General features: G+C 43.3%; 1 protein-coding gene across 1 annotated transcript in view; it reads right to left on the reverse strand.

The window, feature by feature from the left end:
* TMEM132B (transmembrane protein 132B) overlaps positions 1-26,529 on the reverse strand; it is a 233,384-nt gene extending 206,855 nt beyond the window's left edge. Inside the window, exon 1 of the mRNA XM_052654934.1 lies at positions 25,640-26,529. Coding sequence (XP_052510894.1) covers positions 25,640-26,529 — 890 coding nt within the window. The remainder of the gene's footprint in view (positions 1-25,639) is intronic.
* Between the last annotated feature and the right edge of the window lie 203 nt (positions 26,530-26,732).

Raw genomic sequence — 26,732 nt, forward strand, 5'->3', positions numbered from 1 at the left:
GGCAGGGGATACATTCACCCTCTTAGAACACCTCCCTCACCCTGAGCAATTTGCCCCTGCAGGTGACTCCTTCCAGACTCATCACATGGCCTATAAGAAGTGGTATCATCCTGCCATTTTAGAAGGGAGAGAGCTGGGATAGAAAGTGTAAATAGCCCTTATTCCAGTCAGCTGGCCACTGGTGAAGAGTTGCCAAGTGAGGGGAGTGTAAATGTCCACCTCAGAGCCAACTTCTGAAGCCAGGGGCTTCTGAAATGGGAAAGACATTAGAAAGGCTCGGCTTAAACCCCCCAAGAAGCCCCAAAGGAGATCTCCTCCCATGTGTTTCCCTATTCAAACTGAACCCTGGCAGGAAACACCTAGGACCCAAGAGACTAATTTATTGGTTAAAACTCAGCTACATCCCAGTTACTCCCAAAGAAACAAATTATCAACCAACTTCCCCAGTCTGCAGGCATCCCCACAGTATGCCACACTCTCTTGCTAAAGTACCATCTGTATTAATTCTTAATATTTTCTTTTAAATCTTCTCACTGCCTTTACACAAATTTATCTAGGAAAGAAGCAATGTATCAGCACCTAAATTGGAAAAAAAAAAAAACTATCACTTTCCCTAAAGAGAAGAAATCTCTAAAATAAATACAATAAAAACAACATTATTGAATTCTAGCCAGCCACTGCTGCCTACTGAAGGCTCCCAACCTGGGCTGTGGGCTCGCACTGTTCAAAACAAAATCAAAGTCAACCAATAAGGAGATGAGCAAGCGCTTAGGGATGCAAGGGGCTCTAGGGCATCAAACAGAGACTCTCCCCTTGACTGAATCACAATAGAAAGAAGATGCAGAAGGAATCCACTCTCACCAGGTAAACTCAACGTTGTGCTCACTCAGTCATGTCTGATTCTTTGCGACCCTACGGACTGTAGCCCATAAGGCTCCTTTGTCCATAGGGTTTTCCAGGTAAGAATACTGGCGTGGGTTGCCATTTCCTCCTCCAGGGGATCTCCCTGACCAAGGAATAGAACCTGCATCTCTCGCATATCCTGCACTGGTAGGCAGATTCTTTATCACTGAGTCACCAGGAAAGCCCAGACTTAATGTTAGCAAGCACCTACGTTTGGTACTCGAAAATCTACACTCATCTCAGGGGGTAGCCAAAATAGTTTTCCCCCTGCATTTGTGGTTCCCAAAGTATAAGATGCAGACTGATTTTAGGTGGTATCTAAGGTGAATTTAAAGGGAAAAGTCATTCTAAAATCTGGTCACTTTGGAGGAAGTGGAACAACAAAATTAAGAACTCATGGGACCATGGAAGGTGAGTGAATTTACGTGTGAGTCTAACCAAAGATTCTAACCACTTTCTCCGGACTCCAACGTTACTATGGGAACAAGAGGCACTGGCCAGTCAGACTTTCAAACCAGGTGTGACAGAATGTGATGTATGCTCCTTAAAGGCAGCCATTGCCTGCTCACCCACCCCAGGTCGCTAATTATGTAACATAGCTGACATCCACATTTCTGAGTCCCAATTTAATTTCTTTATGTCAGTTGACTTTCTTTCAGGATAAAAGCAAAGAGGTGTTCCTCTCTTCCTTGACTAGCTATAATTAACTCCAAAAATATTCGTCCTCTAGCAGTGAAATGGTCTCTTTATAGTCACCTGGAGAGTCACAGAAAGGAAGATTGGCACTGGATTCTGAGGTTGAATAAGGCAAGGCACGGGCACTCCTTCTCCTGTGAAAACTCACCCCATCTCCTAGTCTTTGACTGTTGCATATTTAAATAAGCCCGTCCATGGTGACCACACATTAGATTCAGAGTCTGAGACTGAGTTTCTTAGAGAAAGCAACAATGAGCTGGATTATTCATATGCGCATACCCACACCGAGGTGGCCTTTTTGTGTATCTCAGCTCAAATATTACAGTACATTGTGTGCTATCCAGTTGCAGTCCAATTTCTGACACAATTTCCATAATAGCAAAATTTACATACAGATGGCAAATAAATAAAACCTTTCTGCCACTTGGTCTGCCGTTCTTATGGTCAGCAAATCCTATTAGGGACTTTATTAACCTGCTCAGTGATGGAAATGTTATATCTGATCTTGTGGAGTTCAGCTGTGCAATCCAGTCCTGCTACAAAATGGAATTTAACTCTCGACATGCAACACAAAACCACCAAAACTGGAGGAGATGGTCTCTTCTTTGCTCTCCATTTTCTTGAACAGCACATAATTGCAATTAGTCAATGAGCACAAAGGGAGACAAATGGACCAACACACACAAATGCCAAGCAGGAGTAAAGACACCCTGACATGCTAGAAAGAAAGAGAAGCACGGGGGAAGGGAGGGGGGTTCTGGAATGGAAGAGGCATTAGAAAGGCTTGGCTGAAACCCCGGAGAAACCCCAAAGGAGGTCTCCTTCCATGTGTTTCCCTATTTCAGGCAGGAAACATCTAGGACTCAAGGGACTAATTTACTGGTTAAAACCAGCCACCTTCTGCATCTACACGAGGAAAGAAATGTGTTTGTAAGTGAGCTGAGAGCTTCACCTCTCTGCAAATTCTCATGAGAATCCTGTAGAATCCTGAAGAATTTCCTGTGCCCCAGGAGAATTTAGATGGAAACATCATCTCCTATCTAAGAAATTTGAGGCTCCAGGGAGAGGACTTTGGGGAGAGAAGGTCTCGCTAAGACCTTTTCTTTTGCCTTAACAATGTTCTTCATGCGCACAGTTCAGAGCAAGATCCTGGTGGATCAAGCAGTGGCCTCAATAAATCAATCCAACCTGAAGATAAAAATCTGTGGTCTTGGAGATCTCAAAATGATCATGAAACAGAATGGAAAACACAAGAGTCATGAAGGAGAGGACAAGAACCAGAGAATGTGAGAAACTTCTGAATCTCCAGCTAATTGTATTAAAAGTTATTTGTTTTCCATTGTAGAGCACTGGGGGCTTCCCAGGTGGTGCAGTGGTAAAGAATCTGCCTGCCGAAGCAGGAGATTCAAGAGACACAGGTTTGATCCCTGGGTCGGGAAGCTCCCTGGAGTAGAAAATGGCAAGCCTCTCCAGTATTCTTGCCTGGAAAATTCCATGGACAGAGGAGCCTGGCAGGCTATAGTCCATGGGGTTGCAAAGAGTCAGACATAAATGAGCAACTGAGCTCACACACTGTAGAGCACTGAATCCATTTTCTAGGGGTACCATAATAAAGTATCAGACTAGGGGGTTAAACAACAGAAATTTATTTTTCAGAGTTCCGGAAAATCTAGATCTTTCAAAGCCCAAGATCTAGATGCCACCTGGGATGGTTTCTTCGGAGACCTCTCGTCTTGTCAATGGCCAGCTTCTCTCTGTGTCCTCACATGGCTTTTTCTTGTATTTATGTCTGGTGTCCTCACCTCCTCCTCTCATAGAGACACCAGTCATATCAGATTAGGGTCTGTGCTAATGACCTCACCTCACCTCTTGAAAGACTCTGTCTCTAAATACAATCAGATGGGGGTAGTGGTTAAGACTTCAACATATGAGTTTGGTGGGGACACAATCAGGTCCGTAACAGGTATCCACCCTCATAAGCTAACTGCTGTATCTGGGATGTCAAGGTGCGTTTGTTCCCCATTTACTGAGCCCCAGCTACAAGCCATGCCCATGTCCTACATGAAGCCAACATGCCAGTATGGGAGAAACAGACAAGAAATGAGTGAACAAATAAGTCTGGCTTATTTCACGACATGGTAAGCACCAGGAAGAAAAGAGGCTGGAAAACAGGAGCATGGTTGGAACTTCCCTAGTGGTCCAGTGATTAAGAATCCAGGATTCCACTGCAGGGGCATGGATTCCAACCCTGCTTGGGAAACTAAGATCCCGCAAGTCAAGAGGTGAGGCCAAAAAATAAACAAATTTTTTAAAGGGATATTCGAGGTAAGAAGGTGGGGAGGGGCCAGTCCTGTTCACCATTTCAGGAATAGTGAACAAAGAAAATGCCCTGGGACTTCCCTAGTGGTCCAGTGGTTAAGATTTCATGCTCCCAATGCAGGGGGCTGGGATTCAATCCCTGTTTAGGGAAATAAGATCCCACATGTCACTGCCAGAATAAATAAAAAGAGATATTAAAAAATTAAAATGGTTAACTTTATTTTTTAAAAATTCTCTGAACTGGAAGTAGACATGCTGGTTTCTGGGAACCAAGAGAAGGTATAGGCAGTCGAAACGTGGTGGGAGATGGGCAGACAGAAGAGGACCAGGTCTTTATCAACACTCAGTCCACTCTCCTCATATTCTTTCCTGCTTCCTCAGGTCACAATCAAGATCACTGGAAATCTGTAACAGGACAGGTACCATTTTACTTTACACCTGCCATTTAACCCAATCAGGATTTCAAGTACTGTGTATAAAATATCTACAACTGTGATCCTCACCGATGCAAAAAGGGCATCTTTATTTCTATTTTTCCCTTCTGAAATAACATCGCTGAACATTGATCCTGACATCCCAACCTCAAGGGCAGGCAGAAAGCTCCTTCAGCTAAACCCACCAGGGTAAGCATCCTGGGAAAGATGTTTGATTTCCCATTTATAGGGAAACTGCCCATGGATTTATGAAGTAGCAGGTGCAACCGCATTGTCGTCAGGGAAGAAAAATCATTACTTGGGACACTGGAGGTAAGTGGCAAGTTTTCTTATTCTGAATTTCAAATTTAATTTGACTCAAGGGAGATTTCATGAGCTCTAACAGGCTGCCGGTCCTTGCCAGAGACACAGACTGCCAAATCAGCAGTCCCCGCCCGCAGACGTGCATACGCATAGACACTGACACAAATTCAGTTAATTGCGATGTTCTGGGATAAAGGCTCGATCAGAAGTGTGAATAAAATACTCCAAGAACTTGGAGGAGTGGCTGGTGAACTTCCTGCAAAACGTTTTGTGGATTTAGACCACTCAGATAGGAAGAAATGCGATGAAACATCCATTTAACCTTAAAATTGTGGATTATAGGTCATACCATTACATAATTCATTCTCTTTCTCCATCCTGGCTTTATGAAAGGTATCTAAATGACAGTAAATGGTAGTCAGTCTTACCATAATGGAAGTAGAGACTATCTTTTAATTTTTTACTTAAGCAACAGAGATGAAGAGTACACTACAATTTTATTGGGAATCCGATGAACTTGGCACCAAACAGTACTCCACCAAACAGCATGACAGGATCATAGAGCGCAGTTTGCATCTCTCTTTAGTACCTCCCGTTTGAATCTCTCTATAATTATTTACTGTCCAAGTCACTGGCAGGCAACTACAAAACGATGAAAGAGCAAACTGAACCAGCTTCACATTAACGAATCCCGTGGGTCAGACGAACTGTGCACACAATTACTTATTTTTTTACATAAAATTCTCAGCCACCCTAAAGTGAGTGGTGGGAGACTTCCCTGGTGGTCTAGGGGCTGAGACTCTGCGCTCCCAGTGTGGGGTGGAGTGGGAGGAGCTAGGGCCCCAAGTTTGAGCCCTGGTCAGGGAACTAGATCCCACATGCCACCACTAAAGATCATGCATGGTACAACTAAGACCCGGCACAGCCAAATAAATAGACAAATGCTTTTAGAAACAAAACAAAAATTCAAATAAAGTCAGTGATGAAGGTAAGAAGGACACGCATTTGTGTCTCAGAATTCTACAAGATACACAGGAAGTTCTTTCAGGCCCTGGGAAATCAAACCACCAAGACTTTGAGCATTGTTTCAGCATTTAAACATATACAGGCTCCCTTAGCTCTAGGGAAAAGAATTCTCCCGATACCCTAGGTCCCCTATATTCATCAAAACACAGGTGGCAGATGCTGCTAATTGCTTACCCAGTATCCATCTTCCATTTCTTCCTCATCAAGAAAACTCTGATTTGAGGTGAGGAGACTGGCGGTATGCCCAGTTAAACACCTACAATTCCCTACTCACTAGGGATGGATTTGAGCATGAGAACAGTTTGGTCATTGAACATTAATCAAAAGGCATTGATTGATGCTTCTGGGAGTGGGATAGACTCGGGTGCACATGATTTTTCGCCCCTCTCTCTCCCCTTCCTTCCTTCTGCATGGAATGCAGACGTGACGGCCGCCACTGCAGAAGTCATCCTGTGACAGTGAGAGAAAGGCCAAGGGGATCATACAGTCCCCGATGCTCTGACACCTGATTCACCAGATGGGCCCCTACCTGTGGAATTTCTTGCCCTTCCCTGAATCCATTCCTGTCTTGGTGAGGTCCGTGTTCTTTGAGGTTTCTGCTACATGTAGATACCCTTTGAATCTCTAACTAATCCAAGCCCCTTCAATCTAGCTTTTATCCCTAGGTGTCCATTAATCATATTAAAGTCACCAATAACTTCCAGATATAAAATGCAAAGGGTAATTTTCATGTCCATGCCTGATTTCTCAGCAGCACTCACTTCTGTTGACTCTTGTTTTCTGTCTCTTCTCTTGGCTAGTGTGATGTCACATTCTAACATTTTTTCTGCTGTTTCTCTGGCTACTCTTCTGAAGATTCTCTGCTGTTATTTATCAAATGTTGGAGTCCTTCAAGACTCAGTCACAAGCCTTCTTTTCTTCTCAGGATTTTTACTGAGAAAATCTCATTTTTCCCAAGGCTCCAATTATTATGATCTGACTGCCCAGAGACTTAAATTTCCATCTCCAGAAAAGATTATTTTCTCTATTTTGATTTCCAGACTCACATTTCTAACCGCCCTTTCCACCTCTCCATCCAAACATCCAATTACAACATCTGAAAATAACATTTCACTAGATAAATTTAATAGCCAAATAGAAATGACAAAGGAAACATTCAGTGAACTTGAAGACAGGTCAAGGGATGTTACCCAATGTGAAAAGAACAAGAATAAAGACAGTAGAGACAGAAAAAAAATTAATAAAGCCTCAAGCAACTGTTTCAGTTCAGTTCAGTTCAGTCGCTCAGTCATGTCCAACTCTTTGCAACCCCATGAATCACATCACGCCAGGCTTCCCTGTCCATCACCTTCTCCCGGAGTTCACTCAGACTCACATCCATCGAGTCGGTGATGCCATCCAGCCATCTCATCCTCTGTTGTCCCCTTCTCCTCCTGCCCCCAATCCTTCCCAGCAACAGAGTCTTTTCCAATGAGTCAACTCTTCACATGAGGTGGCCAAAGTACTGGAGTTTCCAGCTTTAGCATCATTCCTTCCAAAGAACACCCAGCCAGGACTAATCTCCTTTAGGATGGACTGCTTAGATTTCCTTGCAGTCCAAGTGACTCTCAAGAGTCTTCTCCAACACCACAGTTCAAAAGCATCAATTCTTCGGCTCTCAGCTTTCTTCACAGTCCAACTCTCACATCCATACATGACTACTGGAAAAACCATAACCTTAACCAGACGGACCTTAGTTGGCAAAGTAATGTCTCTGCTTTTGAATATGCTATCTAGGTTGGTCATAACTTTCCTTCCAAGGAGTAAGTGTCTTTTAATTTCATGGCTGCAGTCACCATCTGCAGTGATTTTGGAGCCCCCAAAAATAAAGTCTGACACTGTTTCCACTGTTTCTCCATCTATTTCCCATGAAGTGATGGGACCAGATGCCATGATCTTTGTTTTCTGAATGTTGAGCTTTAAGCCAACTTTTTCACTCTCCTCTTTCACTTTCATCAAGAGGCTTTTTAGCTCTTCTTCACTTTCTGCCATAAGGGTGGTGTCATCTGCATATCTGAGGTGATTGATATTTCTCCCGGAAATCTTGATTCCAGCTTGTGCTTTCTCCAGCCAAGCGTTTCTCATGATGTACTCTGCATAGAAGTTAAATAAGCAGGGTGACAATATACAGCTTCGACGTACTCCTTTTCCTATTTGGAACCAGTCTGTTGTTCCATGTCCAATTCTAACTGTTGCTTCCTGAACTGCATATAGGTTTCTCAAGAGGCAGGTCAAGTGGTCTGGTATTCTCATCTCTTTCAGAATTTTCCACAGTTTATTGTGATCCACACAGTCAAAGGCTTTGGCATAGTCAATAAAGCAGAAATAGATGTTTTTCTGGAACTCTCTTGCTTTTTCCATGATCCAGTGGATGTTGGCAATTTGATCTCTGGTTCCTCTGCCTTTTCTAAAACCAGCTTGAACATCAGGAAGTTCACGGTTCACGTATTGCTGAAGCCTGGCTTGGAGAATTTTGAGCATTACTTTACTAGCAAGTGAGATGAGTGCAATTGTGCAGTAGTTTGAGCATTCTTTGGCATTGCCTTTCTTTGGGATTGGAATGAAAATTGACCTTTTCCAGTCCTGTGGCCACTGCTGAGTTTTCCAAATTTGCTGGCATATTGAGTGCAGCACTTTCACAGCATCATCTTTCAGGATTTGAAATAGCTCCACTGGAATTCCATCACCTCCACTAGCTTTGTTCGTAGTCATGCTTTCTAAGGCCCACTTGACTTCACTTTCCAGGATGTCTGGCTCTAGGTGAGTGATTACACCATTATGCTTATCTTGGTCATGAAGATCTTTTTTGTACAGTCCTTCTGTACAAAAGTCCTTCTTAATTCTTCTGCTTCTGTTAGGTCCCTACCATTTCTGTCCTTTATTGAGCCCATCTTTGCATGAAATGTTCCTTTGGTATCTTGAATTTTCTTGAAGAGATCTCTAGTCTTTCCCATTCTGTTCTTTTCCTCTATCTATTTGCATTGATTGCTGAAGAAGGCTTTCTTATCTCTTCTTGCTATTCTTTGGAACTCTGCATTCAGATGCTTATATCTTTCCTTTTCTCCTTTGCTTTTCATTTGTCTTCTTTTCACTTGGATGCAATCTCAAAAATGACAGAATGATCTCTGTTCGTTTCCAAGGCAAACCATTCAATATCACAGTAATCCAAGTCTATGCCCCAACCAGTAATGCTGAAGTAGCTGAAGTTGAACGGTTCTATGAAGACCTACAAGACTTTTTAGAACTAACACCCAATTCCTTTTCATTATAGAGGACTGGAATGCAAAAGTAGGAAGTCAAGAAACACCTGAGGTAACAGGCAAATTTGGCCTTGGAGTACAGAATGAAGCAGGGCAAAGGCTAATAGTTTTGCCAAGAGAATGCACTGGTCATAGTAAACACCCTCTTCCAACAACACAAGAGAAGACTCTACACATGGACATCACCAGATGGTCAACACCGAAATCAGATTGATTATATTCTTTACAGCCAAAGATGGAGAAGCTCTATACAGTCAGCAAAAACAAGACCGGGAGCTGACTGTGGCTCAGATCATGAACTCCTTATTGCCAAACTCAGACTTTAATTGAAGAAAGTAGGGGAAACCACTAGACTATTCAGGTATGACCTAAATCAAGTCCCTTATGATTATACAGTGGAAGTGAGAAATAGATTTAAGGGCCTAGATCTGATAGGTAGAATGCCTGATGAACTATGGACAGAGGTTCGTGACATTGTACAGGAGACAGGGATCAAGACCATCCCCATGGAAAAGAAATGCAAAAAAGCCAAATGGCTATCTGGGGAGGCCTTACAAATAGCTGTGAAAAGAAGAGAAGTGAAAAGCAAAGGAGAAAAGCAACTGTTTAGACAATACCAAATGATCTAAATTATAGCCCATAATTGATGTGCAGAGGAGTAAGAAAATGAGAAAGGAAAAATCACTTCAATAAATAAAGCTGAAAAGTTCTCAATGTGGATGAAAGACACGAATGCACAAACTCAAGAACACAACAAACCCAAGGCAAGGCAAGCATGAGAAGGTCATGTTTCAACATACTGTGTCAGCTGAGCTTCAACACACTGTGTCAGCTGAAAGGCAGACACAGCAAGCAAAAGGAAAACAACACATGCCCTACAGGAAAACAAGGCCATGCATGGCTGTCTTCTCACTCCCAACTAAGGAGGACAAAAAAAGAGTGAAACATTTTAAAGTGCTGAAGGAAAAAAATAAATCTGTTAACCCAGAATTCTATAAATGGCAAAAAATACTCTCTGGGAATGAGGATGAGATACAGACATTTTCAGATAAAAGGAATTCATTGCTGGAAGGTTTGCACTACCAGAAACTTCCAAGAGAAGTCCTATATACTGAATAGAAATGGCACCAGTAAAGACTTAGACCCCCAGTAGGGAATGAAGAGCATCAGAAATAGTAAACATCTGGATGAGTGCAAAAAGCTATTTTACTTTTTGCTTTTTCCTCAATGTTTTATAATACACAAAATTATTTAGGGCAAAAATTATAATATTGTCTTCTAGAGGTTTTAACATATTTGTATGTAATTATTTAAAATAACTTTAGCTTTTAAGGGCACAGGTGGTTAAATGAACCTACTATCTATCTATATTTTATGAGAAATGGGGTGTGTGTGTGTGTGTGTGTGTGTGTGTGTGTGGTGTTAATCACTCAGTCATGTCCAACTCTTTGCGATTCCATGAACTGTAGCCCGCCAGATTCTTCTGTCCATGGAATTCTCCAGGCAAGAATGTTGGAGGGGGTAGCCATTTTCTTCTCCAGGGGATCTTCCTGACCCAGTTATTGAACCCAGACCTCCAGCACTACAGGCAGATTCTTTACTGAGCCACCAGGGAAGCCCTTATATTTTATGAGAAATGATACATGAACTTAAAGTCGACTGCGGAAAGTTATGTACATATTGCAATCCCTGAAGTTACCACTAAAAGTATAATGCAAGTGAGTTTACCCTATAGAAAAGTGAAACTAGAATTCATTAAAATATTCAAGTATCCCCCAAAAAGACAGAAAAAGAAAAACAGAGGAACAATAAGAGAACCAAATAGAAACAAATAGTAAAACGGTGATCCTCAAATCTAACCACATCAGTTATCACATTAAATATTAACAGAATAGCCTCTCTATTTAAAAGGCTGAGATCATCAAAATAAATAAAAATACAAGACACAATTATATGCTGTCTACAGGAGACACATTTTAAGGATAAAAACACAAATAAGTGAATTTGGCAAGGTTGCAGAATACAAGTTCAATACATAAAAGTTAATTGTATCTGTACAGACTAGCAATAAAAAAATGTCAAAATGAAAATAAAATCAACAACTCCATTTATAATACCATTAAAAATAAAATATTAAAGAATAAAGCTACCAAAGATGTACAAGACCTGTACACTAAAAATTATAAAGTATGTCTGAACAAAATAAAGACAGTAAATAAATAGGGAAATATATCACGGTCAAGTATCAAAAGGTTCAATATTGTTAAGAGGGCAGTTCTCTATAAAGCAACGTATAGATGCAATGCAATGCAATCCCAGTCAAAATCACATGAATATTGAACTCTAGCCAATGATGCACACACTGAACTATTTAGAGGGGTGTGAATAAATACCTGCAGTGTGCTTTTCAATACATCAAATAATAAGATGGATTCATGGATGGACAGAGGGATTGACAGATGGACCAATACCTGATAAAGCAAAAACAGTAAAATAGTAATGGCAGAATCTAAGTGGTTGGCATGTGGATTCTTACTATAAATTTCCTTGAACTATGTTATATGTCTGAATTCTTATATAAAATATTAGCAAAAGCATAATTATGAAATATTTCCAACACCTAAAAGAGTACAAAGAATAATAAGTTAGTGTTAGTCCTTCAGTCATGTCCGACTCTTTATGACCCCGTGGACTGTAGCCTGCCAGGCTCCTCTGTCCATGGGATTCTCCAGGCAAGAATACTGGAGTGGGTTGCCATTCTCTTCTCCAGGGGATTTTCCCAACTCAGGGATCGAACCCAAGTCTCCTGCATTGCAGGCAGATTATTTACCATCTGAGCCACCAGGGAAGCCCACAAAGAAAAAATGAACACAAAACACCCGTAACTCTCACCAACCATATTAACACGCAAAACAGATACAGCCGAAGTTCCCTGCCTGCCTTCAGCCCACCTCTCTTGGTGCTGGTGCTTATTATGTTCATGTTTATTTTATGCATCCCTAGAGAAGGAAATGGCAACCCACTCCAGTGTTCTTGCCTGGAGAATCCCATGGACAAAGGAGCCTGGCGGGCTGCAGTTTGTGGAGTTGCAAAGAGTCGGACACAACTGAGTGACTAACACACACACACACACATTTTATTCATAGACTACATACGAATGGATTTACATACAACAAACAGAAATGCATTGCATGTTTTTAAAACTGCATCCCACTGTAAGTCTGAGCTGGCAAAATTTTTCCCCTTAGCCTTAGATTTTAGAGATTTATTCAACAATTATAACATGAATTCATTTCCATACTTGTAGCGCATTTCTCTATATAAATATTTAGCTATTTATTTATCCATTATTTATCCATTCTCCTCTGACAGATATTTCTGCCCTGTCATCTCAAGATGTGGCCTCTCTGAGAATAGCAGCAAGGGGCTCAGATTCTCAGAATGGAATGACCTGGGTTCAAGTCCTGACTTCATGGCTTCCTGTCCCTCGAGGAAGTCACGTAACTTCCTGAGCTTCAGCTTCTTCATGTGACAAGTGGGGGTGGTCCTCAGTGAGGAAAGGAAGAAAAAATAAGACGGATGGATGGGAAGCACTTAGTACAATGTCTGCCTGACGCACACAGGTATTGATACTCAGAATCAGAAACATAAAAAATGGGACAGCCCCAAGGTGATGGCCAACCCCATTTGGCTCAGGCCCCATCAACACTATCAGGCATGAAAACTCCTAGCTCTCCTTCACAGGGTTAAGTGTCTGAAGAGGAGAGTGACCCTCACAACATGGCAACCAGATTCTCACTTTCACTGAGGGTAGCACATCAGGCAAACCTTCAAAGGTAGTTAAGGAGCATCCAGAAATCTTCCTTCATCACGAGCCCGCCAGCTGACTCTCCACTGTCCCCAGCAGGTCCCAGGAGGGGACTATTCACAGACACGTGGGCAGGGCAGGGGAGGATGCCTAGGGACGGTGGCGTACGGCAGTGCTGGCAACAGTGGGGACCCTTGTTCAGTTGAGATTGAATTCTTAAATTTATTTTGCTTTAATGAATTTAAATTTGAAAATTGATACTCAATTGTCAGAAATTCTATAAGTATGTTTGGAACAAGGTGGATCTGTGTATCTACCATTATCACCCCTAGTCTAAAGGGATGAAAGCAGAGAGTGATTACTTTATAAAATCCAGAATTACAGGAGATGAACTGCCAACAGTTGCTATAGCAACAGATGAAGGGGTGTAAGCAAACCACAGTCTAGCCAGAGGGCAAAGAGAGGGACTAGCTATCTTGCCCCGTCTCTCTCTTTTGTTGTCTAGATTTAGCCCAATGCCTGCCACTGGGCAGACCAAACCAGATTTGGAGACACATATGCATGCACACACATACAGAAACTATTAGCCAATGAAGTTTCAGCTGCCAAACTGGTAATGATATGCACAATACATTCCTGGATGTGATGGAGCTACACCCTGCGAGTATTTTGATTGGCAAGACAATTCCCAGAAATAGGGCAACCCTGAGCAGGAAGAAGGCCTTGAGGCTGGGTACCAAGGTCATGGAAGGTCACGCACCAGCCCACCTGCAGACAAGCAGCCCCACCACAAATAGTCTATAAGACAGGTTTGAAAACAACCACCTCAACCTCCTAACATGACTGCCAAGGGCAGTCAAAACTTCTGAGTGTAGCTTGGCACAAGCTAAGTGTACACCAACTTTTTGGCCACCACCCTAATCTAGGTACACTCCAGTTTTTCCAAACTTAAGATAAAGCAATCCACACAGGTCAAAATCTTCTTTGGTTGGTTTTTGTTTTGTTTGCTTTGTTCATTTAGTGTTTGTTTTTTATATTCCACATCTGAGTGAAAACACATAGATACAGAGAACAGAGTAGTGGTTACCAGAGGGGAGGAGGGCGGGAGGGGGACATGGGTAGAGAGGTTCATCTATTTAATAATGGATGGAAGCGAAGTTTTTGGTGGTGAGCAGAAAAAATAAATTTAAAAAAAATCTCCTTTTGAACCTTCACACACTGTTGTTGGAAATGTAAATTGATGCAGCCACCAGGAAAACAGTATGGAGGGTTCTCAAAAAACTAAAAATAAAACTAAAAATGTGACCCAACAATTCCACTCCTGGATACATACCTGAAAAAAGCAAAAACATTACTTTGAAAAGACACATGCCCCCCAGTGTTCATTATTTATGATTGCCAAAGTATGGGAGCAAGCTAAGGGTCCATCCACAGATGACTGGATAAAGAAGACGTGGTGCAGATCCATAGTGGAATACTACTCAGCCATACAAAAAGAACGAAGCTTTGCCATTTGCAGCAACATGGATGGATTCACAGGGCATTATGCTAAGTGAAATGAGTCAAAAAGAGAAAGATACATACTGTATGATATCACTTATATGTGGAATCTAAAACATACAACAAACTAATGAGTATAACAACAAAAAAAAGCTGCAGACTCACAGATACAGAGAACAAACTAGTGGTTACCATGGAGAAAGGGGTGGGGGAGGGACAATTTAGAGGGGAAACGGGTTATTACATGAAATCCTATGTGTGAAACTTTTAAAAATTGTAAGCTCAACATTCAGAAAACTAAGATCATGGCATCTGGTCCTATCACTTCATGGCAAATAGATGGGGAAACAGTGAAAACAGTGGCTGACTTCACTTTTGGGGGCTCCAAAATCACTGCAGATGCTGACTGCAGCCATGAAACTAAAAGACACTTACTTCTTGGAAGGAAAGTTATGACCAACCTAGACAGCACATTAAAAAGCAGAGACATTACTTTGTCAACAAAGGTCCGTCCAGTGTTTTTCCAGTAGTCGTGTATGGATGTGAGAGTTGGACTATAAAAAAAGCTGAGTGCCAAAGAATTGATGATTTTGAACTGTGGTGTTGGAGAAGACTCACGAGAGTCCCTTGGACTGCAAGGAGATCCAATCAGTCCATTGGGAATGTGGATTCAAGCCCTGATCAGAGAATTAAGATCCCACATGCCTCGCAGCCAAAAAACCAAAACATAAAGCAGAAGCAATATTGTAACAAAAATTCAATAAAGACTTCTTAAACCTTAAAAAAAAAAAGCCCTAAAGGAGATAGTCTAAAGGAGATCAGTCTCCTAAAGGAGATTAGTCCTGGGTGTTCAATGGAAGGACTGATGCTGAAACTGAAACTCCAATACTTTGACCACCTCATGTGAAGAGCTGACTTATTTCAAAAGACCGTGATGCTGGGAAAGATTGAGGGCAGGAGGAGAGGGGGATGACCGAGAATGAGATGGTTGGATGGCATCACCAACTCAGTGGACAAGAGTTTGGGTGGACTCCGGGAGTTGGTGATGGACAGGGAGGCCTGGCGTGCTGCAATTCATGGGGTCGCGAAGAGTCAGACTCGACTGAGCGACTGAACTGAACTGAACTGAATAGAATTTAAAGAATATTTATTTCAATTTTTTAAAAAATCCCCTCTGTAGCTAGACTCCTCAAGCCTGTGACATCTACACTTGCTCCCTACCAGCCTCCATGGGAGCTCCCAGACTCCAGTGAGGTAGAGATGGGGCTGAGCACCAATGGAAATACACTCACTGAATTCAGCCGATGACTTCTGGAACTAGTTAAACACTCTGGGCAGGTTATGGTTTTTTGGGGAAATAATTGCCTACCTTCTTTCTAAGTTTTGCTGAAATCTAGGCTTGATCTGCGCTTTGACATTGCCAGATGCAGAGCATCTGTGTCTGTGCAGAGTCTCCTCAAGGGAAATCTGAGCTTCCTTTGGGGAAAAAAATTAATAAAGCCTGAATCTGGGGCACCACCTGAGGTAATTTCACCAAACAGGTTGCTATTGGGCTTTTTTTAAGGTTTAAGATTTTTTTAACGTGGATCTTTTTTAAAGTCTTTATTGAATTTTTGTTACAATATTGCTTCTGCTTTATGTTTTGGTTTTTTGGCTGCAAGGCATGTGGGATCTTAATTCCCTGATCAGGGCTTGAATCCACATTCCCTGCAGTGGAAAGTGGAGTCTTAACCACAGGACTACCAGGGAAATCTTCCCAGGTTGCTATTGTTTTAAGTGTGAAAGTAAGCACTGAGATTTTTTTTTTTTTTTTACTTTTCTTTTTCTTTCTTTTTATCGACCATGCCACGCATCTAATGAGATCTTAGTTCCCCAACCAGGGATTGAACCTGGGCCCCCAGCAGTGGGAAACGTGAATGGCAGTCATCTCAAAACCTTCTGAACTGCTTAAGTGCATAGAGCATCTTTCATTTCAGCAGAAAAGGTGTAGTGGCTTCTATAATGACTAATTGCTTCTGGCTCCCTTCTTAACATACAAATAAGCAAATATACAAATAAGTGATCAAGAAGAGCCAAGATTCTCCTGTAATATTCACTTCTGATTCATTTATTTAAAAATTACTGCAAAGAGCTGACTCATTTGAAAAGACTGTGATGCTGGGAAAGATTGAGGGCAGGAGGAGAAGGGGACAACAGAGGATGAGATGGTTGGATGGCATCACTGACTCGATGGACATGGGTTTGGCTAGACTCCAGGAGTGGGTGATGGACAGGGAGGCCTGGCGTGCTGCAGTTCATGGGGTCGCAAAGAGTCGGACACGACTGAGCGACTGAACTGAACTGAACTGAGGCAAGCAAGAATCATCAACAGATGCTAAAATTCATGGGCAAAAAGTACATGAAAGATGTTGACAGTCACAAATTATCTTCCCAGATGTTATTATTACTAATTACAAAAGGGAAAATCATACTTGTAGTAGAGGAAATGAAAAGATATCACTTTAAGAAGGTAACCTAGGTAAATATCAGTGGTAATGAGACATGTCAACATCACATGCCTCCCATACAACAGAGAGAAGGACAAGCACTTCATTGAGATTCCTACCAAATACACACATCCTCAATTTAATCATGAAAAGATACCAGAAAAACCCAAATTGAGGAACACTGTCAAAAATAACTGGTCAGTATTCATCAAAAACATGAAAGAGAGGAAAAGCAAAAATAAAACACAGACCAAAGACCAGAATTCATCAGACTAAGGAGCTATAACAACTCTAGGCAATGTGGGATCCTGGAGCCAAAAAAGGATGTTACGGGAACAGCAGGCACTTTTTCATAATGTCTGTAGGTTAGTTAACAATATTACAGCCATGCTAATTTCCTGGTTTTGATATGCACACCGTGGCTATGTAAAAAATGTTTGCATTAGGGACAATCTGTGTTTTCCGCAACTTTCCTATAAATCTAAAATCATCCCAAGACAAAAAGCTTTTACAAAATTAAAATAAATGAAATGAAGTTTGAACATACTGCATTTTGTTTGTTTCCTTTGTGGCCCTTAGCTTGGGTTTTAATGTGTATAATTTAGTTTATTTGCTTGGTTACTGCCTTCCTCCTTGGAAAATATGAGCTTGAGAGGTGGGAGCATGTGTGGTTTTTTTCAAAAGGAAAAAAGGAAAGCAAACCAAAGGTGGACAACTAATAGGTGATCACAAAATATTTGCTCCATCAACAACAGCTAGATTTCAGCCTGCAGGCTCACCCATCCCATAGTCATCAACTACATTTTCTACCTCCGACACTTCTGATCTCCCTTCTGCCCAGTGCTGAAATGAAGGAAGATGGTCTCTGCAGTCAGGGAATCTAGAAAGCTTTGAGGTAATTGACATTCTCAACCTGGAACATATATTAGCAATACTAGGTACAAAAGAAGTCCCTGAGGACGTGGTGTGGACCAGAAGTGATATCCATGAGAGAGAAAAAGGACCTCCATGGAGGGGACAGAGGCTGACCAGGAGGTGATGCTTCCTGGTGTCTCCTTGATCCCATGGATGAGAAAGTCTTCAGCAGCCAGTTTTCCCAAAGCCTGGTCCTGGGTCTGCAGGTGGTCCTGGTGTTGCATAGACATGGCTCAAATAGCAAGAAGTCACATCTGGAGAAGGAAATGGCAATCTACTCCAGTATTCTTGCCTGGAAAATCCCATGGACACGGATGGAAGAGCCTGGCAGGTTGCAGTCCACGGGGTTGCAAAGAGTTGGACATGATTGAATGACTTCACTTTCACTTTCAAGCACACAAAGAAGTAAAAAACCACTACCAATGAAAAGAACAACCAATCAGAGATTATGCAATTAACAGAAAAGAATGAAACATTTGTTAAAAAAAAAAGAAGTCACAGAGGGAGACAGTCACTCCCTCCAGGATCTGTGATGATGTATGGGAGAAAGTCTCCGTGGCCATCATCTCTCTGCAGCATGTGCTAAACCTCCTTTCAAGCAGAAATCCGACCTCAGGTTGCTTCCACAGGTGATGACTTAGCACTCAGCAGTGTTGTGTTCTTTGCTGTTGTTATTACTGTGACTTATCTTTATAATACTCTTTCATGTAAACAAGTAATACTGATTTCTATTTATGGTCACTGATGTAAGGTATCCTTTTAAATGTGTTTATGTAAGTTTTCAGTGATTTCATTTAAAGAAAAAGAGCAAATAAAAATTGCACAAAGAAGGCATGTGGATATGACTTAACTTACGATGGCAGGATATGGCAGCATCTGACATGACAAAAAAAAAAATCCTAAAGGGGATGTGTGAATTACCAAGGTTTAGACTACACTGGCACTGCCTACAGTTTGACTAGAAATGATGAATCCTTAGTTGCATCATGAAGAGTTTTTAGTTGTGGCATGTGGGATCTCTGACCAGGCATCGAACCTGGACCCCCTGCATTGGGAGCGCAGAGTCTTGACCACTCTTGACCACCAGGGAAGTCCCACATGCCACAACTAAAGATCCCAGGTACCACGACTAAGACCCAGCACAGCCAAATAAATAAATAGAATCATTTAAAAAAAAGAAAAAAGAAAAAATGAGTAATCCTTTCTCACACTGTAGCCAAGACAAAACCTCTTCCAGCAGCAGATCTCCAAGTGTCCCAACCTTCAGTATTTATGAAATTCCTATTTATTTATTCCATGAATTCATACAGTCTTGACAATTCACACCCTTCATCCAGGAACAGTGCTTCACAACATTTCCAAATTCACTCATTCATTCACCCAAAACATATTTCTTGAGCACTTATTCTGTGCCACACAGTACCCTGGGTCCTTAGTGCACATCAAAGAACAGAGTAGGCAAAAGTCCCTGTCCTCAGAGGCCTCACATTCCAGCAGGAAGAGGTGAGCCATAAATGGTGATATATTGTCATTAATACAAATGGTAAAGTATGTCCAAAAAATCAGAGCAGGGCAGGGGGCCACAGGAGGAGGTCAGATCATGTCGGGCCTATGGGCCCATAGGAGAACTTTGGCTTTTGCTCAAGACAGCAGGGGGCAAAGGTGGAGGCTGGGAGACCTGTCAGGAGGCCAAGAGAGGACCCTGGCTTGACATGGAGGGAGTTCAATTCTGGATACTATACAGGAAAATCCTACCAGACATGTAAGTGTGGATGACCCAGAAGAATTGCAGAAGAGCCTGTCAACCTGCCCAGAAGTGCCCCTCCCGGTAGACAGCCTCTCTTGTTGAATGCCTCTACTGATTGGGAGCTCATTACTTCTAGAGAAAACTCAAGATTTGCTGATAGCTCAAATGGAGGGGTATGTATCAGAAAACGGCAAAAGTCAATCTGGTGATTAGACATTTGGCCTGAGCAACAAGAAGGATGTGGTGGCAACAAATGAAAGCGAAGAATCTGACTGAGCAAAGCTGATGCTTCATATATAGCCACTTACAGTATAAACAGCTTTAAGTGTCATAGAAATTGTGACACAGAGAAGTTAAGTAACCTGCCTAAGGTCACCCAGCTGGCACCCGGTACCTAAGCTGTCTGGCCCCGGAGTCTATAGTCTTAACCACTGGGCTCCACTGCCTAGCAGGATGAGAGGTCAGCCTGGGAGGTTCTCTGTGAAAGCCAAGAAAGAGCTATTTTCATAAATCAGGGATAAAGCTTCTCAGGATCACTCTCGGCCTTGGAGACATTACAGATGGAGTGGGAAAACTTTCATAATATGTCAGCCTTTCTTGGTTCGAAAGACTTACCCTGGATCCAGCCTAGCAGCCCACAAACCCTCCAAACCCCACTTTTTAACCCTTTGCTAAAAGGGTCTTGGGGACTTCCCTTGTGGTCCAGTGGTTGAGAATCCACCTTCCAATGCAGGGGACACCAGTTCGATTCCTGGTCAAGGTACTAAGATCCCACATGCCGTGGGGCAACTAAGCCCACGTGTGGCAACCACTGAGCCCCCTGGGCACTGCAATGAAGAGCCAGTGTGCCCCAACTAAGACCCAATGCAGCCAAAAAAATAAATATTTTTAAAAAGAAAGAAAGAAAACTCTGCAACTTTAAATTTGAAATAACAAATAAATAAAAAGCTTTTCAATATATGGTTAGTTTTAGATATTAGCGTTTAACAGAGTCTATCTGTGTTAGAGAACAACCAATTCAACTTTTGTTCAGACTGGCCCCAATACAATATGCAGTCAGAAACAGCAATGTAACACATGAAAATTGCACACACACCTGTCCCCTGTCCATACGTCTTCAATTCTGAAATTATCTCAGTGAATCTTGTGCACATTCACACTTTGACCTGGGGTTTCATCTGAGCCAGAATGAAATATGTCACATTTCATTCATAAAAGACACGATTAAAACAGACAATCAGTTACGTTTGGAAATAACACATCCCCTACAGCCCGAAAACAGTGTTTTATTTTTAAGAGCCTGAATATACAAAAAGACAACAGCCAGACCATCTATGACAAGAAAAGTCTGACCCACAACCTTGCAGCAACTAAGCCAAAATGCCAAACCACAGCCTCAGCAACAGTCAGCCCAGAAAGGTCTGAAGTTGGTCCACGATTGCCAGCTTCCCTTTTGACAGCCTCTGCTTCCAATTCAAGGTCAGCCAGAAAAAGCCAAATATGCTTCCCAAACTAGTCACATAAGATGCTCACTGCTCGGGAGCCCCCTCCAGCTTCCCCATACTGACAATCAGAACAGAACTTTCCCACTTCCTTGTCTGCCCTTGGGTCTTTGCCAAACATCAGTGATGGTGACTGACTCCCTAGCAAAAGCAAGCTCTGGAAAAATAACCTCTGTTCTCATCTAGGTGATCTTCATTTATTTCCACAATTTTAGTGCCTTCTTCTCTGGGGCTTCCCTGGAGGCTCAGCTGGTAAAGAATCCGCCTGCAATGCGGGAGACCTGGGTTCGATCCCTGGGTTAAGAAGATCCCCTGGAGAAGGGAATGGCTACCCACTCCAGTATTCTGGCCTGGAGAATTCCGTGGACTACACAGTCACAAAGAGTCAGACACTACTGAGTGACTTTCACTTTCACTCTTCTCTGGCCATAAAGTTCAACGTAAGAAATAATAACGGTGGAAGAAAACCCACCTACCAATGCAGGGCATGCGGGTTCAATCCCTGGTCTGGGAGGATTCCATGTGCTTCAGAACAGCTAAGCCTCTGTGCCAAAAACCACTGAGCCCACACTTTAGAGCCTGCAAGCCACAGCTACAGAGCTCCCAGGCCTAGAGCCTGAACTCTGCAACAAGAGAAGCCACTGCCAGGCACACCACATGAAGAGGACCCCCATTTGCGTGACTAGAGAAAGCCCGTCTGCAGCAAGGAAGATCCAGCGCAGCCATAAATAGATGTTATTTTTTAAAAAAGAAATAAGTCATCTGCATTCAATACCCTGTAATAGCCTATCATGGAAAACTCTGAAAAAGAATATGTACATATATATGTATGTATGTGCGTGCACGTGTGCTAAGCCGCTCTAGTCCTGTCTGACTCTTTGCAACACCATGGACTATAGCCCGCCAGGCTCCTCTGTCTATGGGATTCTCCAGGCAAGAATACTGGAGCAGGTTGCCATTCCCTTCTCCAGGAGATCTTCCCAATGCAGGGACTGAACCCACAACTCTTAAGACTCCTGAACTGGCAGGCAGGTTCTTTACCACTCATGCCACCTGGGAAGCCCCGTGTATGTATTTAGGTATGTATGTATAACTGAATCATTTTGCTATACACCTGAAACTAACAAAACATTGTAAATTAACTATACTTCAATAAAGAAATTAGAATTTTATCCTTGTATAGGAATCCAATTGATATTGATATACCGGTTTTTAAAATTAAGTTCACTATATAATTTACATGTGAATAAAGCTTCTGTAAGCAAACAAGCAGAAAGAAACAATAGTCATTATCTAGGAAAGCATGACGACAAGAAACTCTAGATGGTGACCCAGAAAGATCTGAAAGGTAAAGCTCAGTCTCCACCTGGACAAGTAGAACCATCCGAAAGAGTGTTTTCAACTCCTGCATGCAGACCGACACACCAACCCCACCACTTCCCCACTGCACGGCTTCAAACAGGTAACACCTAACCTGTCTGAGTCTCAGTTTCCACATTCATGATGGACACGAATCCTTCGTACGCTGCCTGCGATCACATGAGAGACACAACTTGAGCCTGGCACAGTACACATTATTATTTAAAAGCATCAATTAATCATATCAATTAAACATAATAGCATCAATTATAGTATGTAAATAATTGTATCTATTAACACTTACTGAACACCTACAAGATGCCAGGCACTCTTCTAATTGTTTTACATGAAGCAACTAATTCACTAAATAATACCAGTGATGCTGGAGGAATGTTTCACTTCCTTTTTCAAAACATTTATTTAGTTGGCTGTGCCAGGTCTTAGTTTCAGCATGAGGGAGCCTCAGTTGCGGCATGCGGGATCTAGTTCCCTGACCAGGGATGGAACCTGGGCCCCCTGCACTGGGAGCGTGGAGTCTTAGCCACCAGACCACCAGGGAAGTCCCTGATGTTTCATTTCCTACGATGCACTCACTGACCACTTCTGTCTCCCTGACACCCACAGTGAATGAGTCGGTGATGTCTGCCTTCAGAGGTTAGAATTTAGCCCCTCTTCTAAGCATTGTTTTCCCCTTTTTCCAATACTATATCAGGAGTTTCAAAATGATCACAAGAACCAGATAAGTGAGTGCAATGGGCCAGGCATGGTGGGGACTGGAGTGAGCCAGGCAATGCATGATCCATCTAAAGCGGGAAGCTACTCCTTAACTACAGCCAACTGTAGCCAAGTTACCAAATCTTCAAAACCTTCCAAGAAAATGATATGTGAGATCTCCCTATTGTCAGAGGTTGTCAACTCTTTTAAATATTTTAAGGAATGCCATATGAGATTTAAAAAAAAAAAAAAAACCAGCACGCATCTCATTAGACTTGCTATGACCATCAGTTTACAAACTTTAAACTAAGTGCTTCTCCTTTGGGGCAGTTTCAAGGCCCCACACCTAAAGGCTCCTGGATAGTATTAATATTTCCTGAAGGCTGACAGTTCATGATTTGACCTTTCAGGGCAAAGTCAGCACATTAGAGTTCATTTCAGCTCTAAAATTAACTTCTATGAGCAACAGAAAACTTGAGGGGTTTCTACTTAGCACCAAGATGCCACTTCAGGAGCCTCTACATTCTGGATCTTCCTCCGGTCTCAGCAGCTTCTCTCTCCCTAAGTTGGCCCTCAGCTCTGGCATGACTGAGCCATGCACAGTCTGGGAGGTGCGGCAGCTGCCCCCTCCTATCCTCGAAAGGCAGTTGACTGTGGGGGTGAAGGGCACAGGCTCTAGAGCTTGCCCACCAGTAGGTTCACACCCACCACTCCCTAGCTATGTGAGCTCGGGCAAGTTTCTTAACCTCTCTGTGCCTCAGAAAAATGGGGATGATGATACTTGCCTACTTGAGTTGTTTGTTGTCAAATTCAGTGAGTGAAGGAATGTAAATCACTTAGAATGTGGTCTGGAGCATTCTAAGTTCTCAGTGAAAGCTATCTAGTACTGTGTGCACCATTGTGCTGGTCTGAAATGCTTTTCTCAGCCAGGTTCCCAGACTTTCCCAACCACCAGGGCATCTGCTCTCCCTTTCCTTGAAATTCTCACTCAGTAACATTCTCTCTACACCCGAGACGGCAAATAAGCTTAGTCTGAAACGTCATACCCTCTCCCTCACATGAATTGGTAGGGGCTGCCTGGAGTCCTGGACTCAATGTGGCAGTATATTAGTAATGTCTGCCATGGCAGAGGGAGTACTAGGTGCTGCAGTTGATTGATCATGTCTGCCTTAGGAGAGTAAATGGCAGGAGAGCAGAAGCCATCCCTATGCCCTTCTTGGTCTATAGTGAGCAGCTGGCACTGCCTGGCATTGAAAAGAATCTCTGCAGAGCAAGAGCTGGGTTTTAGACCAGACCAGCCCCATCACTGAAGTGAATAGCACAGGGTTGGGTCCACACCCAGTTCTGAATCAATTTTACCACCAAGACTAACTCAAGGGGCTTCAAGTAAGAACCCTACTTCCTGCAGGCTGCTAAACCCATTTGGGATCTACCAGAGTATTGGGATCCTCTTGGCAGGTTCTGAACAAGGACACCTCCAGACAAGTGTGATCTGGGACATCAGCCTCCGTCAGAATCAGAAGGACCACCCTGGACTCATGATTAGTTCTTATTTTTCCTCACCTGCATCCAGCAAAACGAAGCCCCACCTGCACTGCAGTTTAGATGTCTACCAGCTCAGCATCTGGGGATGAGGAAACAGCCACAGCCTAACATTCAATGAAGACTCTCCATGCACCAGGCACTGTTCTAAGAACCTGATTAACTTGTGTAATCCTCACAACCACCCCCAGGAAATAGATCCCCTCATTATTCCCATCTCACCCATGAGGAAGCTGAAGCCCAGAGAGGTTGGGTGAATTGCCCCAGGGCACACAGCCGGTGCATAGCAGAGCCATGCATTCTACTGCTACCCAGGGACCTTTGTGAGCAAAAAAAGCTAAAGACAGATTTGTACTTTTAGCTCAGAGAAGTTCCCCACTTTCTGCAATCCTAAAACCAAGTCTTCATCATACAGATACAGCAGCTGCTTTACTTTGACAAAGGATTCTTCACTGATTAAAAACTAAGAGGAAGGATGGGACTTCCCTGGTGGGCCAATGACTAAGACTCCATGCTCCCAATGCAGGAGGCCCAGGTTCGATCCTTGGTCAGGGAACTAGATTCCACACACTGCAACTAACGGTTTGCATGTCCCAACTAAGACCCAGCACGGCCAAATAAATAATTAAAAAAAAAAAAAAAACTGACAGGTAGGAGACATTGTCTCAGAAAACTCCTTTATGGATTTAGAAATTCATTTACAAGGTGTCCACTTCTGGGCATTCATTCTGGGATTCTACCTCGCACATCAAAGAGGGAAGTGAGAGGTTCAGAATATCAGATGAGAGCCTGAAAGGGACACACTTGGACCTCACAGCCTGAATCACTGCTTTCCAAGCAGATATTTCAATCCTGGCCTCACAACAGAAGTAGTTAGGGAGAGCTTGGAAAACAGAGATGCCCAGAGCCCGTCCCCAAATGCTCTGCTTGAGGCTGTCTAGTCTGCTGGCTTGCATTGGTCTCATGTTTGTAAGTTTCCTCACTGCGGTGGAGGAAACTTACAATCAACAGCCACTTGATAGAATAACAATTCACTGAGGACCAACGGTGGACTTCCAGCCCATCCCACCCTGCAGAGCCTCTTACCTAAGAGTGAAGTGGTCTGCCACGGAGCCACTAGTCAGGGAGACCAAAAAGGTGGCTGTGTCCCCTTCCCGGATGAGGTTCAGCGGCACAGAGAGGACGACGTTCTCATCCAGGTTCAGCAGGGACCACCGCAGATCATCTTGGGTCGGGTAGACCACGACACTCCCAATCCTCTCCCGGGCTGGGGGTGCCGGCGGGGGGCTGTCCTGACCCGAGTGGATGTTATTCTCCCACTTGCCATCCTCTTCCAGGGGACACTGACCGGCCAGATCAGCCGGGTAGAGCGCAAAGAAGAGCTCCATGGCCGTGCCGCCGAGCAGGGCTGGGATCTCCTCCTCAGGCTCCAGGTCCAGCCCGGAGCTGAACCACTCAGGCAGCAGCTCCAGCTCGGCCACACACAGCCCCGGGGTCCCTTGCAGCCGACAGCTGGCTGCCACTTCCCTGGCTTCGGGGAAAGCAAACATCTTGACACAGGGTAGTTGTTCCGCAGGGTCACCATCAGCCCAGCCCATCCCAGTGATATAAAACAAGGTCTGCACTTTGGGTCTGTTGGAGTAAATGGAGCTATCGAGGATGTGGGCTTTCACCTTCCAATTAAAGGGAAACTGGCCCACGTGGCCAAAGGGTGTAGAAGTCAGCATGAGCTCCCGGGGGACCGTCTTTTCCACTGAAAATGGACCATAGCTGGCATTGACAACTGGGGGTCTCCTGGCTCGGTAGATAAAGAAAGACTCCACCCGGGTCTGCAGACTGGAGTTCCGCGTGATGTCCTGGTTGGCCTCTTTAAGAAAGAAGGACTCCTCTGCGTTAGAGATGTGGAAGCTCGTGGGAAGGTAAGCGGGGAGTGAGGAGAACCTCTGCAGGCTGTCCACGATGGCTCGGCTCTCCATCACTGCACAAGAAAGGAAAGGAAGATTGAGAACAGAGTCTGGATTTAATTAACGCAGTGCAAGCTCCACCCACCCACCCCCAGCACACTGCCCACTGGCCACACGCATCCGTCCCCTGGGTCTCATAACTGTGGAATTCCTTGCATCACATAAAGTATGTTCTAAGGATCTTCCAAAATAACCAAGGCAGAGTGGGAAGGAGC

The sequence above is a fragment of the Budorcas taxicolor genome, chromosome 17, assembly GCF_023091745.1.
Source record: "Budorcas taxicolor isolate Tak-1 chromosome 17, Takin1.1, whole genome shotgun sequence".
Lineage (NCBI taxonomy): Eukaryota > Metazoa > Chordata > Mammalia > Artiodactyla > Bovidae > Budorcas > Budorcas taxicolor.